This window comes from Chlamydomonas reinhardtii, chromosome 9 (genome assembly GCF_000002595.2).
Source record: "Chlamydomonas reinhardtii strain CC-503 cw92 mt+ chromosome 9, whole genome shotgun sequence".
NCBI classification, from domain to species: Eukaryota; Viridiplantae; Chlorophyta; class Chlorophyceae; order Chlamydomonadales; family Chlamydomonadaceae; genus Chlamydomonas; species Chlamydomonas reinhardtii.
In genome coordinates this window covers 7,569,596-7,582,570 of record NC_057012.1, presented here as the reverse complement: position 1 = coordinate 7,582,570, position 12,975 = coordinate 7,569,596, and the positions used below count along the sequence as shown (strand labels likewise).

Sequence of the window (12,975 nt, the reverse complement as noted above, 5' to 3'; positions counted from 1 at the left end):
ACGCAAATCATGAAGCAGAGTGCGATTGTACACTGGAGCATGAGAGCATAACAGTGCGTCGATGGCAGGAGTCCAGCTGTCCATTAGCGCGCAGGCGGTTTGGGCAACGTTCAATGGCAGGCGATTGCTGCATCATTATGGTGTAATCTTGGATTGAGTTGATAGCTCCGGCGCTTGCCTTTGCCCACAACTGGTCCGCCCATCCTTAAATCCTGGCAACATCCTCCCTTGCTCCGTCTTGCTCCAGTCGCATTAATCACAGTATCTGATGACCTACTTCAGTTCACGTTCGCGACCACTTGCTCAGTACTGCTAAACGTCCACAGCGTCAACCCCAGGGGTACCCTTGTCCAGGGGCCACCCAGTACGTACTGATGCAAGGCCCCTACGCGTACAGGTGGCGCCAGGGCTGAGGCACCTGGGATATGCGCCCCTCGTCCGCCCAACGAAACAGTCGCTGCGGGGGTAGAAGATCGGTTGGGACAGGCAGTTAGTGTTGTGCTGGGCATCAAGGTGCGGGAGGGCATACGAACACAGCATGACTTGACCGCGCAAGGGGCATGTAGTGACGACGTATGCCGGGAAGGGCCCTTGCCGCAGACACTCACGTGCATGTGCGGGCGCAGATAAGCCACCAGCCTCTGGACTGCGGCTTCAAATTCTGCCTCACTGGTGCCCAGGGCCGTGCCTGCACAGGGCGACACGAAGCCGTGCCACAACCGGCGCGATTAAACATGGTCAGCGGCATGCCACAGAAACTCTTGTCAACCATCAAACTGTTGAGATGCGGCATTCATAGGCCTCCGTAACTGCTGCAGCTGCCGGCGGCGCACCTTGCATTTTTGGCACATCGGACTCGGTCTTCCCACAGCGCCATTTCTGCAGCAGCGTCCGTGAAACAGGGTCAGCCTCCTAGCCCTCCCTCCATGGGTACCGTAGGCAGCAAGCACAAAGGCAATGTCAAGCCACCCACACCCACCCGGCCCGAACACTCACGTAGCAGCCGCGGGCGTTGTACACGGTGGCAATCTGCGTCTGGTTATAGTCGTGGTGCGGCACCCCTATGTGCGCCTCCACGCGCTGCAGCACCTCCAGCGGCTGTGCCTCCAGGTCCTCCGTGTACTGCACCAGCAGCTGCGGGGGGGGGGGGGGTTGGGGCGAAGCGGAGGGCATGGGCAAAAGCGTACAGCGGGGAGGACGGGACGGGGGCATGAGGCAGATGGGGCCAGTCATGTACGAATCGCGGCTAGCACCAGTAAGCGTACGCCGCTGAGCGGCTTCGGTGTGAGGCATGCAGTGGTGCAGGCACCTGACATGTGGATTACCGTAGCACATGCACACGGACACGCATACGCACACGTACCCCCACCTGCTGCGGCGGGAAGGACGCGAAGTAGTTTTCCAGGAACACGTCGTAAACGCTCCAGCCCAGAATGCCTGCGGATGCAATGCGACGCCTGGATCAGCTACAGAGCCCCTGGCATACCGGGAGTAGGACCGGGCGTCCCAAGTACGGTGCACCTGGCCTACTCACTGGAGCGCTGGTAGCACTGCCGCCGCATCATGTCCGACAGCGGCATGTCTGGACCCCAGCCCAGGAACTGCTCCATGCCGTGTTGGGAGCTGCTGCTGCTACTGCTGCTACTGCTACTGCTGACTGTGTTTGTATCACCATGTAGCCGCCTGCCATCGCCATGGGCCAACGTCACTGCTGTCTCTACAGTAACCTGTGCGCGCGGGCGTAGGCCTTGCGCACCCCCAAACTTGTTCGCGTGTGCCTGGGGTCCCTTAGCGCCTATGCTGCCGCTGGCCTGCAACGTTCGCTGCCGGCGCCGCTGATTCCGTTGGTGGTTGCTCCTGCGATGCCACTGGATATCCATGCCCGCTGTCATCAGCTGGCTGCTGGTCTGCGCAAGAGGAGCGCCCAATGTAGGTGGGCCTGTCGCCATCCCGGCATGCAGCACAACTCCCCGGCTTGACTCAGTAGGTGCAGCCTCTTCTAGCCCTGCCTGGCTGTTTGCAGCAGCAGTGGCGGCAGTCGGTGGCGCGGGCCGAGCAGCCGCCACTCGCCGTTGGCGTTGGCTGAAGCTCGCCGCGTTACTCAGACAGTGCTGCGTGCGGTTTATTTCCGCGAAAACGTATGCGGCAAAGGTCGTGTCCTTTACCTGTGCAGCGGTGCAGGGTCCCCTGTCAGCTGGCGACTTCCGACCAAGGCAAGCAGGCGTGGGCTACCTAGGTGCCCCACCACTGTGTCAGCCAACGTCCTTGCGTTCAGTGGACCGATTGGCCCGGCGTCCAAAGGCCCCACCCACCTCAGCGTGCTGCGGTCCCCTCTGCAATTGCTGCTGCTCCAAAAAGCGCGACACGGACCTTTGCACCGGGTCACGCAGCATGACAACAAACTGCAGCGGAATTGAGTGGGGCAGGGGCTCCTTATGCAAGGAACGCGCCGCGGTTGGGTGCGGTGGAGCAGTTGGCCGACAGGAATTCTATACAATAAGCCGCCGCACTCACACGCATGTCTGGGTTGAGGGTGCGGAACAGCATGGGGCAGCACGCGCAGCTGAGATGCGTGGCGGACCAGTCGCCGACCCGAACGGTAGAGGCCGGCAGCCCCTCCGCAACCGCAGCTGCCCGGGCCTCCGCCGAGCGCTCCAGATAGCGCTCCAGGCTGCTGTCACATCGCGCCTGGTTCGGCAGGTCCCGTTGGAACTGGAACGACTCCTACGATTACAACGCGTGCGGTGGCGTGTGGCGGTGTGGAACACTGGGTGGAACGCTTGTGTGGGGGCGGTGCGTGGCAGGACTGGAAGCGTGAAGCATGGGCACGAGCACCGACACCGCATGATAATCACCTTAACAACTGCATACGTTACCTTGTATTTGCCGGCCGTCCGCACGAAGGGATTCAACGTCAAGTAGTTCCACAAACTGCTAGTCCCGCACTGCGCATAGATGCCAAATAATGTTTGTTACGGTATCATCATACAGTGATGAGATAACAATAGTAACGCAGCCCCTCGGCGAGGTAAACAGGCCTCTGACGCCCCGCAGCTTACTTTTTGTTGGCCGATTGTCGCGAAGTCTATGCTACCTTGCAGTATGGAATCTTGTGCGACTACATGAGCAACGACAGCCAAAGCTGCTGATAAAAGGGCCAGGATGTGCATTTCTTACATCACTGCTAGCTTGACGAGCACTACTGTAAGTGAGAAGCAAATGAATTTTTTGGAAAAGGGGTGGGGTTGGAGCACCGACATGGGTTGACAGATGAGGGTGGAAATCAGCAAGCCAGCAGCTGCAGGACTGGTCGAGCGAGGCGTCCGCATACACGCGCTCCACATAGTAGTGGGCGGGGCCCGCCTCGCCCGCGCCATCGCCACGGTGCGCCGCGGCAACCTTCCGCAGGAACTCCTGTGTGTTTGTGGCCGGGGTGTGTGATGGGACAGGGTTCAGGCAGGTTGGCGAGGTCCCATAGGGTGCAGCTGACGCCCGTACCCCAAGCAGACAGCAAACAGTTTGCAGCGGCAGAGCAGGAGTGCATGGCTGGTCGAACGCCGGAGTTACTGTACCGACAAGTTGCTGGCTGGCTGGAAGTTTGCTGATGCGCATTCCTCACGCTCCGGGCGCCCGGCCAGGCGATAGCACCACACAGACACACCACAACGCCACACTCGCTCGCGATGCAGAGCCGCACCGCACCTGCAGGAAGATGACCAGCGTCCACGGATGAGCACCAAATGCAACATAGAGAAAATGCAACAGTATGCAGCAAAGCAATGGCCGGGCGACAGTATGACAAGCAGGGGCGAAAACAGGGCGCGGCAAGGCAGACAAGGGAGCCCGAATGTACGGATGAGTGGCGGGCGAATCGAATGCGAGTGCGAGACAAACACAACCGGAGTGTGAGGAAGCGCGGGTTGGATTGGGAATGTCGCGGCTGAAGTTCGGGATAAGGCTGCACCGCGCGCCCTAAGGACCGAATGCGGGTTCGCGAAAAAGTTTGCTGGCGTCGCACGCTGGTGCTGACCCTCGAGCTGGCGCTGGAGTGTGAACACTGTAGGCAGATATGAAATGTAAGGCGGTTAGCTGTCAGGAGAGGCGGGGATGGCGGGCACAGCTGGCGAGTGAAACTGTCACGGTCTGTAGCAGCTGTTGTGTTGTGTGTGGTTACAAGGTGGTGAGCACGACGTGCATTCCTGTCCTTGTAGAAACCTAGGCCCGGGCCGGGGGGCCCTTATAACGCCTGCAACACTTATATATGCAGCTAGTTTGGTCCCCGAATGGGGGTGCTTATGCTCCTGTGCTCCCAAGCTGCCTGGTCGGTAGGTGGTGCGCACGGTTACGGGAGTCCGGGCTCACCAAGAGCTCCCCGGAGGCACAGAGGCACGCGCGTGGCCGGGGTGGCAGGTCAGGAAAAGAATGTACTGCTGCCATCATGTACGAGGCAGTGAGGCGGCGAGGCAGTGAGGCGGTGGGCAGAGGCATGGCGCACTGCATATATAGATATTCACAGCTACACCAGCACACAGGAGAGCGTGACATACTATGGCCGCGCCTGTTGTGAGTGCCCAGCGCGCCCCAAGCGTTACACCGACTCCCGGCCTCAGCTGGGAGCTACGTGACCACGGTGAATTATATGAAGGAGCTGAAGCAGTGTGTGTGTGTGTTGGCAGGTGGCGTGTGTTGCTTGATGGGGTGGGCACGGCCCTGGCCTCATATGCTGCGGGCAAGCTGTGGTGCCTGCTGTGCCTGGCGCTGCGGCCGGCCAGGCCAGGCAAGCCGAGTAAGGGGCGTTCCAGCGTTTGCTGCCATAGTTGCCGCACTATGTTTATAGTCAATGATGGCTTTGTTATTCGCAAGAAAGGTGGCAAGTGCATGGGCAAGCTGACGGAGCTGGCGGTGGTGGCGCGCAAGGTGATTGCGAAGGCGGCGGCTAAGGAGAAGGAGAAGCAGCAGCTGGCGGAGGAGGAGAAGGCGAAGCAGGCTAAGGAGGTGCTGATCATTAGCGACAGTGACTGAGGCGTCATAGGTTTAGACAAGAACTAACAGGAGAATTGCAGGGAAGCGCTGTGGCACGGTGCCGCGTACTGCCATCATGTACGAGGCAGTGAGGCGGCGAGGCAGTGAAGCGGTGTATATGATATGTAAACACTCCTGCTCTGCCAATTCTGCCGTGCCTCCTGCACACACCGTGGGTGGTGGCTGGCTGGGTGACGGCTCAGCGGGGCTCAATGGGGCTCAGTCGTGGGCTCAGTGGGGCTCAGTGGGGATCATCTGTCCTTGACAGAACCCTGCTCAAGTGCAGAACCACGCGCTTTGCTGTACGAGTGAGTTTTGTCGCAGGGGCACACGCGGGGGTGCGCGGGGGCAAGGGACTCCTGACACGGCCGGAGAATCTCCAGCCAGTGCCCCACCCTTGTTCCCATGCTCCTACCTATGTCGATAATCCCCAGGCGCCCAGTCGCACGCACCCGAATGCGAGTTGTGACACGCACATACAACGTACGTAAGTTACGTGACGATACGGCAGCATGCTTGTATTCTCTCGCTCATCGCTGCTGCTCGCCCCACCATGCCTAGCGTGATCGGCCAACACTGACTGTCGCCAGCCACCTCCCTCACGGCTTCCTTGCTCGCGGCTTGACGGTTCGCGCCTTACGGCTGGAGGACGCCACGGATGAGCGCACCGGCGGCGCTGTGGCGCCCCCCCCCCGGCCACGGCTGCTGTCGTCGCCGGCGCTCACGCTGGACCCGCGCTGCTGCCCCCCTCCGGCGGCACCCCTTAACCGCGTCAGGCGCTGCCGCCCGTGGCGTGCGGCTATGGTTCCTCGTAGCGGGCCGCAGGGGCCGTAAGTGGGTGGGGGGCCGCGGGGGCTTGCGGTTGGGTTCTCTGTCGGCCCTGGCGGAGGTGAGCTTCTAGCTAGGTTTGGCTTGGTAAGGGTCTTTGCTGGCGCACATAGCACCGCGCAGTATGTGGTAGGCCGCAGCAGTGAGGACGCATGGCGGGCCGTGCCTGTACGGACCGACCCCGGCTATGTCCGGGAGATGAGGTAGACGCTTGCGGCCTCAGACTGAAGACGTGGCGTGGGCGCAGCCCACTTTCCCCATGCGAGGGGAAATTTCTTGTCTGCAAGGACCCAACGCCGACCCGCACCTTGACTCGGGGAAGGGCCATCCGAATCCGGATGCTGCCAACGCATACGGCCTCCTGGCCTCCAATACGGGCATCACTGCATCGGGAGCCACACGTGTGCACTGGGTGAGCCGGCAGAATCATGCACCCCGCCTGCTCCGCCCGCCTGCTCCTTTCTACGGGCCCCCAGTCCAAACGGCCCGTTCGGACCTGGGTTCGGACACGGGGACAAATGACCCAGGGGGGTTATCAGAATCTTACCCCATGTTCAACGTTGTAAAACTCCAGCAGAGCATTGCACACGTACTTTTAAGTTTGTCAGGGATGGTCTGGTGAGGACTTGCTGGGCCGCCAAAGTGGGGGTGTCGGTCGTCGTACCAGGGGGTCCGCCGGGTTTAGGGAGCCCATTTTGGCAGATTTTGGTAAGCGCCCCCACAAGCAGAACTAAGGGCCAAATGCAGCACCACGAGGCTCAGATGTGCAAAGTGTGCAGTACGATGTTCATGCAAGCGTGGGAGGGCTAATGTGTGCGTCCTGGCGTGGACTGGTGGACATGTCGGCACATCTCCCCACTGACACATGCGCGCTGCCATGGCGGGTGCGCATGAATCCATGTTTGACAAGGCTGCCGGTGCACGCTGTCCATACACCACATGGCAGCGAGTTGAACACGGGGTGGGCTGGGTCGAGGGGATTTCCACACATAGAATAAAGTAATTCCGCGTGTGACTGAAGTCTCAGACCAGGACTGACATGTGCCATCAGTGAACTCGCGCGGGGCTGCTCCTGGGCAGAGTTGTGTTGTGTAGGGTTGTGTTGCTCCCCGTGTGTTGACCACTGACTCCCAATATCCCGCTGCGTACCGACACAGACAAACGAGAGCGGAGCTCAGGCTTGGGAGAGGCGCACTGAGCGAGAAGTGAGGGAGAGAGATTAACAGAGGCATTGACTCGCGGTTGGGTTGGTTAACACAGAGAAGTATCAATCTGTTGGCTAATTCCGTTGGCAACACAACCAGCGAATCAGGAGCGCGCTGGCCTGTTAAGCACGCCACGCGCCCCATGCAGCCCGACTGCACTACTGGGCACACGCTACTCCCTATGACCACCGCAGTAGCACCACCGGCAACCCATCACAGCAGGCACAGCAGCGCTACACCATGGGGTAGGCGGTCAGGCAAACCACAGACACGGTGTCACACACAGGACCGCAGATGGCACAGCGTGACGGCGCTCGTCGAGACAAGTCGATTGGCACCGCACAGACAAGCGGCGCCAGCGGTTACAAAAGGGCGACATAGCTCCCGAGCCAGCGAACATACAATAGTACGGACACTCTAATAGCAAGTGTGCGGGCATGCCAGGTACCGGGGCACGTACGCCTAGTACGAACGGCCTGCTCTAGAGCACTGGGCAGCCGGGGGCAGCTGCTGAAATGGAGCTTTGGCGACCGTCTAGACCACGTAAAAATTGCATACCGCACCACGACACTCACAGGCTTCTGGCACTCTCCAAGCTATTCGATTTGTCGATGGCGTCTTGCTTGTCTCTCACCTACCGTACTCTACCCGCTTACGCGAAACAGTCACTCCGATTGACTTGCTGGGCATCCTACATCCCACACGCGCTTCCCAGCATCCTGTCCTACGGCCCACATAACCCAAACAACACAAGCGCATCCTCCTAACACCTGCACTGCAGTTTGGTCAATCAAATACTTGTAGCCCTGCAACAACCTGTGAACTGGAAGAGCCTTTGAAGAACAAGCTCAACGACATCGCCAACACCAGGCATAAAGGCACCGTGTGCCTACTCAAGCGGGAAGACCAGTGCACGCCAAAAAATGTTCTAATGGCCACCTTTCCGCTACGCGCTCAGCTTCAGAGCGGCAGGACCGCCCTGTTCTCTCTGGACAGCAGCAAAGAATGACACTCTATTGCAAACAAAATAAACTGCAGTGCCTAAGCATTATCCTGCACAACCCGTAGCAGAACCATAGCACAACACCAGAAACCGGTGCATACAAAATTGACCCGCAAGCTAGCCCCGCGCGCAATGCCTTAACCGCGGCATTCAGCCTTTATACTTGAATGGCATGCAACCGTACCATGCAACCGTACGCACCATCATATCACACGCTGCCACGTATATCAATCCACCCCACGAACCGTTCGCCGTGGTCAGCGCAGCACAAACCATCAAAGCGTCTCACAGTAAGTGTGTGCCAAGGAAACTTACTAACGGCTCGTATGGCGTCCAGCGGAAAAGCACAACACATGCTCACACGTTTTATTATCTACCCTACTGGCGTTGCCACGCCAATCAGCTGTCACTTCGAAAGCAAACGGTCCCTACCTACGTCTGTCTGTCATCTCACACGTCACCTACCGGCGGTGACCCTTGCCCAGAATCACAGCCCAGCTGTACCCTTTCTAGCTAGTTGTTGACTGATGGAGATTACCATGATAAGACAGCAGGAGTCGAACAGCTGTGCATCACTACAGTAACGGCTTCAGGGAACGGCATGTATTCCTGCACCCATGCCATGTACTGCCGCTGGACAAGGGACACGTGGTCCTCGGGTGCGAATGGCTTCTGGCTTGAAGGTTGGTACTCATGGCGCTGATGCAGCCCTCGCCCTGTAGCGCAGGACGCTGCTGGTAAAGCGGCACACCGAGTCGTTGCAGGAGAGGACACAGCGGCGGCGCAGCTCCAGGTCTGCGAGGCTGCTGCTGGCGCCTCATACGGCTGCTGCTGAGCGAGCAGCAGGCGCATGCCATCGCCGTGCGCTGCACACCACAAGGCCTCCATCGTAGCGTAGCAATGCTGTAGCTGCTGCTGTTGTTGTTGTTGTTGTTGTTGTTGTTGTTGTTGTTGTTGTTGTTGTTGTTGTTGTTGTTGTTGTTGTTGTTGTTGTTGTTGTTGTTGTTGTTGTTGTTGTTGTTGTTGTTGTTGTTGTTGTTGTTGTTGTTGTTGTTGTTGTTGTTGTTGTTGTTGTTGTTGTTGTTGTTGTTGTTGTTGTTGTTGTTGTTGTTGTTGTTGTTGTTGTTGTTGTTGTTGTTGTTGTTGTTGTTGTTGTTGTTGTTGTTGTTGTTGTTGTTGTTGTTGAGCATCCGGAAACAAGTCACACCAGAGCTGCAGGATGCGCTGGGACTCAAGTGCACTTGCGCCGCTCAGGCGCTCCGCCATCAACAGGCAAGTCATGGCGATGATGCTGGGCTGGTACGGCAGCTGGGGCGCACGCAACACGCACATGTCCTGCACGGAAATGTGAACATACGCAACAGCGGGTCAGCAAGCGAGCACAGCAGAGGGCCGTGCAAACAGCTGCGCGTAAAGCAAATGCTCCAAGGAGCCAACAGAAGCCTTCAGCTCTTGGCTCACCAGCAGGCGGCTGGCCCGCTGCACCAGCGGCTCTCCCGCCGAGATGTGGACGTGGGCAGAGTCATCCCTAGGCAGCTCCGATAGCGAGGAGGCTACCGCACTGGTGGCGCCGCAAGCAGGCAGGAGCAGTGTGAGGAAGGACGTAGGCGTGGGCACGCGCACGCGCCAACTCAACATCTCCAACACCAGCCATTCCATGCGGCCCAAGTCGGCGGCCTGCCGGGGAGGGGCGTTGCAACAGAGTTATGCAAGTTTTCTGTGGGCCTACATCGTATACCGTACAGTGGGTGCGAAGCCTCGGCGCAGACCTCCACATGTGGGCGCAGCAGCCCGTACTCACAGTGTACATCAGCGCGCCAGTGTGCGGGTCGAGGGCCAGTCGCAACAGGTCGGTGCTGTGTAGCGGCGCCACCTACAGTGCAGTTGCCAAAAAGAATTCAGTTGCATGTCATTAGATGGCATACACAATGTCCATCATGCTGCGCGTGTAAACCTGCGCGTCCTCCCAGCCAGTCCTGGTTTCCCCGCAGATCCCCGTAACAAACGCAAGTAAAGCTCTCACCTCCTCGTACTTCATGGCCAAGGACAGGCACGCCATGGCCAACAGCTGCAGAGTGCCCTCACTCGGGTAGCCCTGATGGATGAGAAGAAAGACAGAAGAATGCAGACTCGGCTTCACAACGGATAGGAAGCCGATGACTTGACCGCTAAGTGTCCGCCACACACGTTTGCTGTCACATGCCCTCCTGCTGTCGCACCTTGTCGCCCATTGCGGCGCAGGACTCCGCGACGTAGCGGTCCAGGAGGGAGGCCGCCAGGCAGAACGTCTCGCGCGTCATGCTGGCGGCACGGCATAGCGCCAGCATCCACTCGCACAGCACTCGGCGGTGCTCGGTCCACACAGCTGGCGGGCACGCCCCGGTGCCACTCGCCGCCGCCGCCGCGCAGTAAGAGGCCACATTCACGGCATCTTGCTCTGCAGCAAGCTCTTGCCTGCACACACAGGGGTAACGTACGGTATGTTGCTTGGATCAACCCGGGCTCACCCATGGCCAAAAATAGGGGCCTGTCCAAAGCCCCGGGAAATGACGGCACACACCTCGGACATAAAACCTAACCGCACCTACCCCCAGCATACGGCTGGGGGCATGCCAAAAGTGCCGATCGAGATGTGCCTATGCCGTATGGCCATTCCCGTGCGGGGGTCTGAGGGCCGGTAGAGGCGATCCCCGACCCTGAGATAGGCTCCGAACGCCAACCCCGCGCCACAAACACGATCATGTAGGTAATAATATGCTGTACGTCAGGTGGGAGCCCGGCGCGAGCCCAAATCAGAACCCAGGGTTCCGGGGAGCCGGCAGGGTACGTGTCGCCATGGTCGAGCCAACTTGCATGTTTGCCAGTGCAGTAAAATCAAACATCGTTTTCTTGTATATAAGATTGTGTCACACTCGGTACTGAGCCACTTGGCGAGGGTCCGCAAGTCAGCACTTCCACAGGCTCGGTCACGGATACAGCCGCCATCGGGCCCCGTTACCACTGCTGTGTCATTGACTTACAGATATAAGCATGAAATACTACTGTGCGCTGGCTAAGGATGCCCTTTTTGGTGCAGTATCGGGACATGCCGCGGCATTCCGCTGGCACGACGGACTGACTACACGCCCCAGTGTGAAAATGGGCTTGATACCATGGACATATAACATGTAGAAACATTTGGGAGCCTTGCACACCGCCGCGTGTATGGTGAAGTCACAGCGTGAGCCCGGGTTGAGTGGATGGATACTTGCGGTCGGGTTTCGGCATTTCCAGTGCACTTTGCCGATGTACAACGAGCATGCAGGTAATTTTACGCAGCACCTCATGCTCACGGACGTCGTGGGCTCTGGGCGAGCTCAGGCCCCGGGAGACGAGCGGACCAAGGTTTGTGAGGAGCGTGCAAGCCTAACGCTTACCTGATCATTTCAAGAATACTTTCATAGGATGTCAGTGGGCTCACTGCAGGTTGCGCCGAGCCTGCTCCGGCCGATGCCGACGCCCAGGGGGCGCTTTCCTGGACGACTCGGTCACTACGCCCCAGGTAAGTAGCAGGAGAGAAGCTCTCATCGTTGCAAAAGAGCTCTGTGCAGTCGAGCGAGGACGTGCGCCCGAGCGACGAAAGCGATGTCGCGAGATAATTATCTTCGCCAGCCGAGTGTACCTCACAGTCGCTCTCCATGGCCTGTCATGCCGGGCAACGCCCAGATGAAGACGGTCTTGACTTAGAAAAGGCATTGCGCCTGGTAGATCAGGCTAGCAGGGCACGCTGGCGCTAGTGCGCAGCATCAACAACTCCCGGCCAACTCAAGGTGCTCACCTCGCAGCGTGGGTGGGTGTCATCTTCCATGCCTTAGCACTGCAGCGGACAATGTATCTTAGCGGCAGAGCACGCAAACTATTTTTGACAGTCGCTCAGAGTCAGAAGCCGCAGCGCCTTATTTCTACCTAGCAACTACTGTTTGAGGAAGTTACAGCACACTCTGTCTATATCTATGGGTAGCCGGTCAGTGGCCTTGGACTTTTTGAGCCTGCATCGCGAGCGACGAACGAATGTCACGGCAGTTAGGAGGGAAGGATCCGCGATAACGGCGTTTAAGACCACCTTTTGCGCGGAAACATGTAAATGTCAACAAGTTTAAGCCACCTGCATAGCGGGCTGGCTGCGGCACCTGTCACCCGTGGCCAGGGCAGTGTCCGAAAACGGGGGTGAGTTCAAGGCCTAAATGCGCCAGGTGATCTCCTCGGACAGCAATCTTAACCGGACCCACCCTCCACAAGACACGGCTGGCGTCGTAAATTCGCTGTCCGAGGAGATCACCTGGCAGTACCACTGTTCCCGTGCGGGGCTTAAGTTGGGTTGCGGGTTCCCCGACGCTGAACTCGTCTCCCCGGAGTCCCCCCCGCTTCCAGTCCCTCCATACAAATAGTATGGACTTGTTGGTAATGGGGGGGGGCGGTCTACGCTCGCCTGAGGTCGAATTGGGGGGGTTTTGGCAGCTAGCCAGCGAACCGATGTGTACGTGCGGGCACGGTCAAGCCAAAGTGCGCTGGAAAGGGCCTGATATTGCTAAACATACTTTATAAATTCTAAGTACCGCTCTAGTGTGTGTCTAAGGGCAAAATATGAGGGTCTGCCGACCGACAATGTCGTGACCAAGGTCCCTTTGAGGAGGCCTCTTCTCCATGCTCGCTTGTTGCCGTGTTGATTTCTGACCATAAGTAATGGTTTGGGCGTCTCTGCAGGGGCTGACGTGAGCTAATCGTGGAACATGTCGGGGCATGTGGACGCAATGCGCGCGCTCGACAAGCGGACCGGTCACCCCGCAGCTTAAAACACCATATATTGGCATATGGATGACACATGAGGGCATTGGGGAAGGTTTGGACTTTGGACGCTCGGCTGTGTATGCGACTGGC

At 58.6% G+C, this 12,975-nt stretch overlaps 3 protein-coding genes across 3 annotated transcripts; 1 reads left to right on the top strand and 2 right to left on the bottom strand.

Moving 5' to 3' along the window:
- Window positions 1-34: 34 nt before the first annotated feature.
- Window positions 35-3,853, bottom strand: CHLRE_09g414550v5 (uncharacterized protein). Its single transcript, XM_001696681.2, has 10 exons — window positions 3,060-3,853; window positions 2,877-2,945; window positions 2,515-2,724; window positions 2,313-2,402; window positions 1,535-2,165; window positions 1,370-1,437; window positions 997-1,134; window positions 834-879; window positions 609-688; window positions 35-457 (listed from the first exon to the last, which is right to left on the bottom strand). The coding sequence occupies exons 1-10, from the start codon at window positions 3,168-3,170 to the stop codon at window positions 386-388; spliced, it is 1,515 nt and encodes a 504-aa protein (XP_001696733.2). The 5' UTR covers window positions 3,171-3,853; the 3' UTR covers window positions 35-385.
- A 690-nt stretch (window positions 3,854-4,543) lies between these two features.
- On the top strand, window positions 4,544-5,163 carry CHLRE_09g414482v5 (uncharacterized protein). The gene has a single exon (XM_043066349.1). It carries the CDS (start codon window positions 4,828-4,830, stop codon window positions 5,020-5,022), a length of 195 nt encoding a protein of 64 aa, XP_042921645.1. The 5' UTR covers window positions 4,544-4,827; the 3' UTR covers window positions 5,023-5,163.
- Window positions 5,164-7,061: 1,898 nt separating this feature from the next.
- CHLRE_09g414416v5 (uncharacterized protein) lies at window positions 7,062-12,153 on the bottom strand. The gene is made up of 7 exons (XM_043066348.1): window positions 11,876-12,153; window positions 11,475-11,740; window positions 10,278-10,512; window positions 10,082-10,153; window positions 9,860-9,931; window positions 9,520-9,735; window positions 7,062-9,393 (listed from the first exon to the last, which is right to left on the bottom strand). Exons 2-7 carry the CDS (start codon window positions 11,735-11,737, stop codon window positions 8,593-8,595), a joined length of 1,659 nt encoding a protein of 552 aa, XP_042921644.1. The 5' UTR covers window positions 11,738-11,740; window positions 11,876-12,153; the 3' UTR covers window positions 7,062-8,592.
- Window positions 12,154-12,975: the final 822 nt, after the last annotated feature.